Source organism: Gordionus sp. m RMFG-2023, chromosome 4 (genome assembly GCF_954871325.1).
Source record: "Gordionus sp. m RMFG-2023 chromosome 4, tfGorSpeb1-WG-v2, whole genome shotgun sequence".
Taxonomy (NCBI): Eukaryota; Metazoa; Nematomorpha; class Gordioida; order Chordodea; family Parachordodidae; genus Gordionus; species Gordionus sp. m RMFG-2023.
The window spans coordinates 6,284,885-6,296,965 of NC_088778.1; the positions used below are offsets into that span (position 1 = coordinate 6,284,885).

The 12,081-nt window shown below is 26.0% G+C and overlaps 1 protein-coding gene across 1 annotated transcript; it reads left to right on the forward strand.

Annotated features, from left to right (window-relative positions):
• Window positions 1-3,276: 3,276 nt before the first annotated feature.
• LOC135928412 (large ribosomal subunit protein mL50-like) lies at window positions 3,277-8,385 on the forward strand. Its single transcript, XM_065464870.1, has 4 exons — window positions 3,277-3,366; window positions 3,413-3,567; window positions 3,609-3,750; window positions 7,922-8,385. Exons 1-4 carry the CDS (start codon window positions 3,307-3,309, stop codon window positions 8,258-8,260), a joined length of 696 nt encoding a protein of 231 aa, XP_065320942.1. The 5' UTR covers window positions 3,277-3,306; the 3' UTR covers window positions 8,261-8,385.
• The last annotated feature ends 3,696 nt before the right edge of the window (window positions 8,386-12,081 follow it).

Consider the following 12,081-nt stretch of genomic DNA (forward strand, 5'->3'; position numbering starts at 1 on the left):
ACAGGGTATCTTTAATATTCAATACCATTTTGAAGAATGATTTTACGGAAACCTTTATGAGCTTCGTTATTATATTAATATAGCAAATGGGATTGCGAATGACATTTCAGGAAATTTAAAACGCAAATTTTTAGTATGGAAGAAATATTTAATAAAAAGAAATATAAAATCTTTCAAAAATTTAATAACTTGGTTTGGTATGTTGTAATTTACTGTAAATTTTATTCTATTTTTTTTTATTATGATTAAATTTTTTATGCAATATAAATTTTTAAAAAAATTTTCAAACTTGTTTATAGCAAAATTATTATTTATTTATAATTTTTATAAATTTCTAGCAATTTAGAAACATTACTTAAATATAATGATGTATTGTCCAATTAGGTCCATATAGTAGTTCTGTCACCCCTTAAGGAGGACAACATCGAAAAAAAGTTCAATCAGTTTTTACATTTGTCTCCTTACCTTTCAGGGGGTATTAGTTAAGCTTAGAAGAGGAAAAGGAAATTTAATTGGGGTGGGATAGAAAATAAATATAGGCTTGTTGCCTTTAATTTTTTTTCTAAAGAAGACACTGTTTGGCTACCCACGTGATATCCTATGATTTTATAAGGAAAGAAAGAACGAAAATTGAAAAAGTATATAATGTATTTTTTAAATATAGTCAGCATCTTTCATTTATTAGAGGGTTAAAGGGATCTTTGGTAAACATATAAGGGGGAAAGTTACAGATTCAAATTCTCCCTCTTATCTGATTTATATTGCATAAGAGTAGTTTGGTTTTAATTCAATTTTATATTTTCTTTCATAATTTAGTGATATCATATCCACTGCCTATCTAATGCTGTCGATTAGTTTCTAGTTGTGGTAGTAATTTACCCTACTATCAGGGCCCGAATTATAGAGGGATGACAGCAGGGCTATGTATTTGACCGGTCAAATTCAAATAAATATTTTTTAAGACAATAATATAATAGTAAGATAAATCTGTAATATTGATTTTATAATATTTTTAAAATGTGATTTTCTCTCCATAGCAGAATCTTGTTCCAATTCATATTTAATATTATCCTCTTTAATATATTTAATCAATTATTTTCCTGTTGTCGAATTCTTCAATCTATTTCTATTATTCGATTGAATATCAACCCGAATCGATTAATTTCTCCCTGAGGAAGAAGTAGAAATAGGAATTGTTAGTAAAATGCCATTTCCCTTATTTCTGAATTTATGATATCACTTGAAATATTTATCATAAACACTTTGTAAAATATTAAATTATTGTATTACATTACATGCATGTTATACTCACTACTAATAATGTACTCCTAATATTAGCATCCAATAACTAAACACGATTGTGATCATCACATATAAGCACGATTGTGATCATCACATATATTTATATCGTTTTTTCTTTATTCAACATATTTTTAATTATTTTTCTCTTTCAGATGTTTTAGAATATTTGACCAGATCAAATACTCCTACGATAATTGATTGATTTGCCAATCCTAGATGATGGCATCTCATTAATAAGTAAAATTGAGTGTTTATTTTTATAGAGATTTTAATAAGCGAGCTTATTTATTTGTTGTTGTATTTTTTTGTGATAAATATAAACTCTAAAAGCAGAAAAAAAATATAAGAAGAAGTAATCTGTTAATTGATAGTGGTTAATTAACTTTGTGTTTGTATGAAATTTATACTTAAATATTTACAAAACAACCCGATGACAATAATATTCTTTATTTGAGCCATCACTGATATCAAGTATTTATACAAATATATACTGAAAACGAATGCACACACATTTACATTTATTTTACAAATAACAAGTATTAAGAAATATTTTAAAAATAAATTGTATAAAAACAAATTTTTTTGTAAATAATATCTCTCAGGGAGGGAAAGCAGGGCAAGCGAGATCTCCAACCCTCTTCTTGAAAAATATTGCATATTATTTAAAAAATCCTTTTTCGATAATTCAGTGATAAATTTTCTAATTAATCAGGAAATCATTTATTTTTGGGTGGTGACACGTGTCAACTGATGATCCTTACAAAGTTAAATAAATATCTCAACGGGAGAAAATATAATCTATTATATGTTAACATCTGCATGTAAAATGACTTTATTATCCACCCCAAATGGCGAAGATTTTTCGGTTCATTTTTTGAAAGAATATGACTTAACAAATGAAATGGAATTTTGATGTCTATGGATTCAAATATTCTTAATGTTGTATTAGAATAATAAAGATACATTATATTTTAAATGATTATTATTTATTGTTGTATTAGAATGATAAAAATTAATCGTATTTTAAATGATTATAATATATATATTACGAACTTGTTGTAGCCATGTATTTGTTTATTTTTGTGGAAAAAGAAAAATACAGTGGCAACAAAGGAAAAGGAGATAGAATATATTATTTTTGTTTAAAAAGAAGAAAATTTGATGATTTATAAATTATTGAAGAGAAAAAGAAAATATAAATTAATAAAGATTCATAAATTAGTGAAGAAACAAAGAAAATATATAATTAATAAGGATTCATAAATTAGAGAAGGACAAAGAAAATATATAATTAATAAAGGTAAAGATACTTTCAATTTAAAGATACTTTCAATTTAAAGATACTTTCAATTTAAAGATACTTTCAATTTAAAGATGCTTTCAATTTAAAGATACTTTCAATTTAATTTACTTTCAGTTTAATTTACTTTCAATTTAATTTACTTTCATTTTAATTTACTTTCATTTTAATTTACTTTCAATTTAATTTACTTTCATAATAATTTACTTTTATTTTACTTAACTCACTCTTTATCATGAATATGGTTATTCAAGACTAAAAAACAGATAAGATTTATATTTCTTTATAATAATAATTTATTAAATCTAATGATATTTATTTATTTCACATAACACCTAATTAAAAATATTATAATTTATAAATTATACTTATATAATTAAAAATAAAATTCTATAATTGAGTCCCCAAAAAGGAACCATAATTGTGTCTAAAAATTTCTATTTGAATTTTTTGTCGAATAAAAAGGAATTCTCTTGGTTCATTTGTGAAAAGTCGTATTTTATTAGCAAGATTTTTTAATAAGGGTAAGTTCCACTTATTAAGTTAAATTACAACTGGGTACAAGGTTTGTTGGTTTCCTTGAGAAAAAAATCGGCATAATTTTATGAAAGGTGGGCCTTCATAAAATTCACGTTCGCTCATTATGGGCAGGTCTATGACAACGTGCTAGATAAGATAAGATAATATTAAAATTCCTTATAATCATGAACAAGTATGTTGCGTCTAATATGCTTTTGCCCAAGATATTGCATCGATATTATCAAGTGACAATAAAATATAAAAAATAAAATTGTTGACTGCACAATATAGATACAAATTATAAGAAATGTCTCGCTAATTAAAAAATTGATTAAAGGCAATTCTGAAGTAACAGAGACTAAAGATGCTTTGCAAACAACTAATGAATTTTGCAAACGTTCAAATTTAACAGTGGAAGAAACGTTATTAAGGAATAAAGCATATGGGTCTGTTATTTATATAATAATATATTTAACTTATGATTTAGTGTGAAAAGTTCCACTATTCCTTACACACCACCAGAAAATGTAGAACATATTATCAAGGCTATTGCTGAAGAGATATTGGGCCTAAAATTGACTGATGACTGGAAGTCCCATGAGTTAAATGATTCACAATTAAGATTTAAAGTTTGTTTCTTTTAAAATTATTGAATATAAAGTAAAGTATGATAAAAATGTTCTTAATTTTTGAAATGATAGTCAATTTAAAAAAATAAATTATTATAAATGACAAATTCATGTGATCATATTTTCTCACTAAGTTAATTTTTTTTTAAATAAAATGATTTTTATTCATTATTATGCAAATGAGAAAAGTAAATCTCTTTTTTAAATCTCTTAGTTTTCTAGAAAATTGATGTTAATAAAATTGTTCATTTTCTGGCACGTGGTACTCTAACTTATTTAGACCCCCCCCCCTTTCTACAGAAGGCATCATTTCACATTTTATATAATTTTAAAACTTAAAGAATTTTAAAAAAATTCTAACAATTTATAATGATCATGAATAGACTAGATGCTACTCTAATTTCTACATTGATAGAAAGACTTTTGGAACAAAAAACAAATTACAATGATTATACTATAATTGATAAATATAACTGAATGAGTGTTACAATTTTTAAAATGGCTAACCCATTATTTTAGCCAATAAAAATGACACAAGCCTGGAAATTTTGCTCATAGATGTCAAAACGTTTATCAATTAAAGAAATCTTGAAGCTTGCATAATATTATTTTGCTTAAAATCTTAATTTAAAATTTGCCAAATAAATAAACCTATTTAATTAAAATTAGATGATAGTATGTTTTTTAAAACAAAATTAGATTAGTGATGTTGAATTGGCACCCAAAAGTGTTATTGATATGCCACTAATATCATTTATTTTATCAATATAAGCTCTTTCTCCACTCCATGTGATTCAAGCTCCATGGTTACCCTAGATTATACCTATAAGTATTTGAATCAAATCAAATATTTACATTTCTATTTGTATTTTTGAAAGGAATAATTGTATATTCGTACAAATGAAATCATTTTTGTACGAATAATTAAAGTATTATTCGATTTGATTCTAAAATTAAATTATTTAAAAATATTTTCAAAAATGAAAAAATGATGGATTATTAAAATTAAAAAAAAACATTAAAAAAATAAAAAGTTCCGCAAAATACATGTTAAATAATAGGAATAATTTAAAATAATTAAGAGTATTTTTGAAATTTTCATTTACAAATTATTTTGAATAATATGAACAATTTTATAAAAATTATTTGACAAATAATAAAGAATTGGAAATGTATCTTTTAGACATTGATAGGACATCTACAATTTTTTTGTAATGAAAAAAAATCTGTGTATAATTTTTTTTTAAACATTTTAATGAGAATATATTATCCCAGTTCTTATAAATCAAAAAGTCTCAAATGTCTTATAAATTTGTAGAAAGATTTGTATTTATAGTAAATAATGTCTTATTTTTTTTAATGATGATCAGAATTTTAACTTATCTATTTTAGCATTAATGAAAATATATATATATTTAGATCTGGCACAATATATATGTATATATATTCATATTAAATTTTCTGTATAACAAACTATGTATCTTTATTTTAAATAAGAGTAAAAACAAATATATAATATTGGGTATTTTTCTTTATAAAGATACATTCTTAATGTTTATATGATAGTAATATTCTTCTATGAGGACTATGCTGATTCTGATGGAACACTTGTTGCAGGAAGGAGATGCCAAATATTTAATTGCATGGTTTGCCAAAGTTAGAAACCTTTGAGCATTAACCCTCCCGATTGGAGATATTGATATCTTTGTTAATAATGAAATTAAAATTCTCATGATTTTTATTTACTTTAAGTCCTTTCTTACAAATTGTTTTTGGTAATTTTCTTTTATATTTAGTTTATTAATATCAGAGACCTGCAGGCCCGGCCCTTTTAAATTTTCAAAGTATACCCGGGCTGGGCCTGAAAATTTTTTTTAAAAATCTGGGCCGGGCCGTATTTTTTAAAAAAATTTATACAACATGAATTATTATTATTCGTCATTTAGATATGGTTATAATGATTATTTATAGTTATTTAATATAATGTTTGGTGAAAGTTAACACTAGCTAACACTCATAGTATGGAATAAATACGCAAAGGATTAAATACATTATTATATAATATATGTTATATTTTTTATTAATTAAAATATCATTTTTCGATCCACATATTTTTTACCGATCCGATCCGATATTTTCCGATATTGGTTCAAATCCGATCCGATACCGATCCGATATTTATATTAATTTTTTACCACCCCTCTTTGAACCAAATGTAATTAATAAATCAATATTTTTTATGCATAATTTAATTTTTTTATTTCAACAATAATTTAAAAAAATATATATAATAATATATCCATTTTATGTTGGTTTATAAAATTGTAATATTTAATATATAAAATTATAATATATTAGATTTTTTTAAATAAATATAAGAGCCTCTAGATTTTCAGGCAATAGGCTTCTACGATGAGGACTATCAATATCCCCTGCCGTACTGAAGGCAGACTCAGATGGGACACTTGTTGCTGGAGGAGCCAAAAATTTACGTGCAAGTGTTGATAAAGTTGGAAATTTTACAGCATTAACTCTCCAATATTCAAGTGGATTCACTGGGGATATAATATTAATATCATCAATGTTATTCGAGTTTTCTAAATAAATAACACAAATATAAAATTAGCATTTATAAAATAGTGGGTTTCATACAAACCCAATCTTTTGTTTATTTTGAAAAATCACCCAAACAAATGGGTCAATCATAGCCCAACCAAGCAATATTTAAATTAATATGAAAAATATATTGTCATACTTTCTATATATGGTGTTATTTTTTTAAAAAATTAAAAATAAATAAAACTTTGGGTGTTCCTTTCTATTTTTATAAAAAAAACTTGTAAAATCTATTTAAAAAAATAAATAACATTTGCATTGTTTAAAAAAAAATTATTTATAAAATATTATTAATGTAAAATAGAAACTCGAAAAAATTTATTTTTTTTAAAAATATTTTAAAAAAATTTTTTTTATTAAAAAATAATAATTCAAAGTTTCATTACTCAAAAGTTTTATAAGAATTGCATTTTTAGTAAAAGGATCGGATCGGATCGGGTTTTTTACAGGTATCGGGCCGATCCGATATTTTTGAAAAACGCCAAAAATCGGGACCGATCCGATCCGATATTTAATATCGGCACAGCCCTAATTTTTATTTTTTTTATAAATACATAGTATATTCTCAAAATATTATTTACACAAATTTTTTATAGTATCAATTTGTAATACATAAATATCTGTTTAGAATAAAAAAAAAATATGTTAGTGTTGTTAGGCTCGTTTTGAGCCGATTTTTAAAAACAGCTACTCAGTGTTTTATCCAGAAAAATATGCAAGCCTGAAAATTTTGCTCATAGAAGGAGCAAAGGTCTAGACATATAGTATCGAAATTTCGAGGCTTAGTCAATATTTATCTGGCTAAAATATTGAGTTAGCCGTTTTTAAAAATCCGCTCAAAACGAGCCGTTTAACAACATTAGCTAATATACTTGCTTATTAAATGATAATACTCGCAGAAAAATATGATAAAATATGAAATAATGAATTTTTTGTATATACCAGGTCGAATATAATTTTAAAAAATTCAGAGCCGGGCCTAAAATATTTTTTTTTAAATATTCCCACCGGGCCGGGCGGTAAAAAAAAAATCCGGGCCGGGCCTAAAATTTTTAAACCCGGGCCGGGCCGTAAAAAAAAATCCGGGCCGGGCCGAATTTTTAATCTGGGCCGGGCCGTACAAATGGTACCTCTGCAGGTCTCTGATTAATATATTTTACTTTTCTAATTGTTTGAAAACATTTGTCGCCTTCCTTCACACTTTTGTTTTATGGGGGTTTAAAAATTTATAATGAGAAATGGAAGATAGTTCAAAAATTAAAAATAATAAATCGGTTTCAGTTAAATTTTTTAAAATATTATCGGCCGATCCGATATTTTTTTCTAAAAGTTCAATATCGGCACCGATAATATTGGTACAGTACCCCCCCCCCCAGATATTGATTAGTGAAAATGTATCGAAACTTAGATAACGATACATATAAATTTTTTAAATATTGTCGATACAATCTGATCAGAAATACTTACCAGATAGAATATCCGCGATACTTTATTTTAACAGTTCTGTAAATTATTTTACCTTTATTTATTTTTAAACCTATATATAAAAAAAAAGATATTACGCGAATGCACAAATAAAATACCTCGACGAGACATTCCCAATTCTTTCCTTCTTAATTTGACGACTTTAGGTTTGGTATGTCAGCATTTCTTAACTGCCATTGATGTTCGCAGCCCCTTAGATATTATGGCCTCACACTCCACTAGTAAAGATTCACACATCCCTCCGAATCTTCACATCAAAACGGAATACAGAAGATTTGCAGATAACCCGCAATTTTTCGATAATATTTCGGCATTTCCTAATCGCTCCACTCACGTCTACAACCTCAAATACAAAAAACTTTATAAACCATATGAAGCACATAAATTTTGGCCCTATGAGAGAGAATAATTATTTCTATCCTTTATAAAGTTTATACTATGGTTAATCTTAAACATAATCGACATGTTACATCTGTCAATTATTTAATAAATAATTTATTATTGAATGTCCTATTATTATATCATAGTGTAAAATATGATCAATTATGAAGATTACATTTATTTTAATCTTTTATTATGTTTATCTTATAAATAATATCAAAAAATTATTACAATTCAATCAATATAAATAAAATAAATATTAACTGATTTTGCGAATATACTGGATAGGGGTAGAATCATATGGAAGGAGTGATGAGGGGAGGGGGAATTATGCAAGAAAAGTATGTGAAAAATGATTGGTGAAAAACAAAAACATTAGGCTCATATAAAAAATATTTTAGGCATGGTGATTTATAAATAGCCTATTTTTATGGTTGCCCTTACCCTTACAGAATGAGAACGTCATATCTTTTTTCATTTTCGTGTTTAGGGATCGTCTTTATGATGTAAGGGAGGCCAGATTGGGTGCGTTCTAACGTAGACTATTGCATCAGATTGGTCCTAACGCAAATTCTAGGACAGGATGTGTCTTACCACAAATTTTTTAAAATAAAACGAATGCCCTCAGTACCTCTCGTTGAGGTTTAGTTACCCTCCACTAGGAAATTAGTATTTGAAAGAATATTCGTCCTTTACATAGTAGAATATTCGTCCTCTTTGTATAAACTTAATCCTCTTTAAATTTTTATATATTATTTTAATATTTGATATGTATTGATCTATAATTAACGTTTAAGTATGATCGCAAGATAGGCAGTTTGCCATTTTTATATCTTAAACTTCACTAGGAAAATAGGTATTTTGTCCTCTTTTAATTTTTTTAAAATATTATATTGATCTGATTAACGCTGGCTATTGTCGCTTGATAAGCAGGAAATAGTTTGCAATAACTTAATTGTTTAATTAAATAAGTTTCGCTAACATTTACTGACTTACCATGTTCAAGAAGATGTTGAGAAGAATAATTGGAATGGTGAATTCACCAACTAGTGTTATTTGCCGATGAATTTAAAAGGCGGATATTGTTTGTTGTTTTTTCATTTAATGTTTAATGAGTGAATATATATTTAAATTATTTTCTTCTTTATCCAATAAATTTGTCTAAATAAAATTTTGATAACTAAAATATTTATAAGAATTTTGCTTTTGCTTTTTCATTTAAATTTAATTGTTACTGGCGAATTAAAAATTTGATAACTAATTATTTAAAAAAATTTAGACGCCGGAAAAATTTGTGGGTACCAAAAATTTATCAAAGGGTCAGTTTGGGAGGAGAGAGATTTTTTTTGGGGGGGGGGGGGTCTTTCCTCGCTCGTTCCTATGGCTACGCACCTATATATAGAGATCTGCGAAATTAGGCCTGGCTCCAACTCAGGCCTAATTCTATTTAAAATAATCGGGCCGGGCCTAATATTTAAAAAAAAAATTCGGGCCGGGTCGGATCGGACCTTGGAATTTTTTTTAAATATATCTAAATTTATCAATTTTTTATGTAAAATAAAAATATTTGATTTTATTTATTGAAACTAAACGACATATAACATATGTCTTTTATTTTGAGTAATTATAATAATTAATTTCTATATTTAAATAAATTCGGGCCGGGTCGGTAAATTTTTTAAAAAAAAAATTCGGGCCGGGTCGGATCGGACCTTGGAATTTTTTTTAAATATATCTAAATTTATCAATTTTTTATGTAAAATAAAAGTATTTGATTTTATTTATTGAAACTAAACGACATATAACATATGTCTTTTATTTTGAGTAATTATAAAAATTAATTTCTATATTTAAATAAATTCGGGCCGAGTCGGTAAATTTTTTTTAAAAAAAATTCGGGTTCGGGCTAGCAAAACTTTTTTAAAAAATTTTGGGTTCGGGCCGGGCCGGCAAAATTTTTTTAAAAAATTTCGGGTTCAGGCCGGGCTTGAAAAATTAGGCCCGATGCAGATCACTACCTATATAGCTGTGTCCGGGTTCGATTTATTTTTCATACTTGTTTAGCCTAGGCTAAACTGCTTTTGAACTAGGACACCCTATTTTGGTTTGTTTTAAGCTTTTAGAGGCAATGTTATTGTATTTTCTTATTGTTTTTTTCTTTCAGTATCTGTATCTAGATACACTTTTATAAAAGGAATTTGTATCTAGATTAGAGGTATCTATATCTGTTTTACGATACTTTTAAGATGTTTTTTGATTTACTTTTATTTAATGCTTTTTTGTATTAAAAACAATATTTGATTGCAAAATTCATTTTATTTCATAAGATCATATTATTATAATAAATATTATTTTTTCCCCAAATTTAATCTATAAATATCAGTTTAATGGGAAGGATATCTTCATTATGTATACGTTCAAAAACATACTGCAAACGCAAATGCTCAATTCGTTCCGAATATAGAAAAATATATAAATCCTTGCCTAGTCATGTCGTCCATTATTTATTAAAGCACAAAATTATTTGAAAATATATTTAGAATTTTTTAAAATAATTTTATATATACTATCCTGATTTTTAATGAATAAATTATTAGTGTAATGTAAAGATTTTTTTCAATAGATGTTTCTTTAAAGGAGAATTTGTTCAAAAGAATGATAAAAATAGGGTTTTTTTATTATTATCTTGTTAATATATTTTGTGCTCTCATAATAAGAGTTTTTGTTCGAGAAAAACGGCTAACCCTGTATATAAGTATGATAATGTATCTGTGTCTAAATACGTAAATAGTATATCTGTGTCTAAATACGTAAATAGTATATCTGTATCTAAATCTATTTTTAGACGATATCTCTATATCCTAGATTCATTTTAAAATGTTATAAATTTAAAAAGATTGTGTTTTTACAAGAATTGAAATAAACTAAGGGCAAATTTGGAACTAAGGGTTATTTTATACATTAGATTTATAATAAATAGTGAATAAAGTATAAAAATATTTAATAAATTACTGATTTGTATTAGAATTGAATGTTTCTTGATAAACCCGCTTCATATAATATTTGCCTACTGACAAGTAGGAACTCTAACTTCCAAAAAATTTTTAAAAAGTGTTGAATTCCGGTTAATATTATTTATTTTAAGCCTTAAAACAAGCCAGTAATACATTTTCGAAAGTTTAAAGTCCTGCGGACAAGTTTTTATGTTGTTAGTTCTTTATTTTGACTAAAAGTTTTTGTTTAATAAAATTTTACAAATTTTAGGATATGAAATAGAAATTTTATTAATATGTGACCAAATCTAAAAGTGGGATGGTATTTGCTAAAAATGGTTCGTTTTGTATGGTACTGATTCTAAAATTTACAGTTGATCAGCAATTCTAGGTAATAATACGCAGTCCTCGAGTTAAGAGGTTTTCTAACTTTCTGCCATCTAGGAGAAAATTTTAGAGACGTAAGGGTTAAATAAAACAAAATTTTTATGAGCTACTTTTAAAAATCCAGCCTTTTTAGATTCCTTGACCCTGGCACTTCTACAATCCTTAGCCGATGATCATATTATACCCATAAATATTTAGATGCAATTTTCATTTTAAAAGCCATTTGCCTGTTTCCCTTTTCAAACTTCAATACTTCAAACTTTTGGAGAAAGTTACTTACCATTGAGAACCAAAAAAATCAGGGAAAACCATCAACCAATGAAAATATAAATTTGGAAAATAAAAAAAAAAATATAAAAATGATTATCCGCATAAAATTAAGTATTTCTTAGATTACTTACTTTTATAACCCACCCTGCTACAACAATAAGGTTTTCAACCCCTCTTTCCAAAAGAAAACTTTCCATTT

Coding starts and splice junctions, on each gene's coding strand:
- LOC135928412 (XM_065464870.1), top strand. CDS start 3,307: ATGAACAAGTATGTTGCGTCTAATATGCTTTTGCCCAAGATATTGCAT. Junction 3,367..3,412: donor TATTGCATCGATATTATCAA/GTGACAATAAAA, acceptor TGCACAATATAG/ATACAAATTATAAGAAATGT. Junction 3,568..3,608: donor TTAAGGAATAAAGCATATGG/GTCTGTTATTTA, acceptor CTTATGATTTAG/TGTGAAAAGTTCCACTATTC.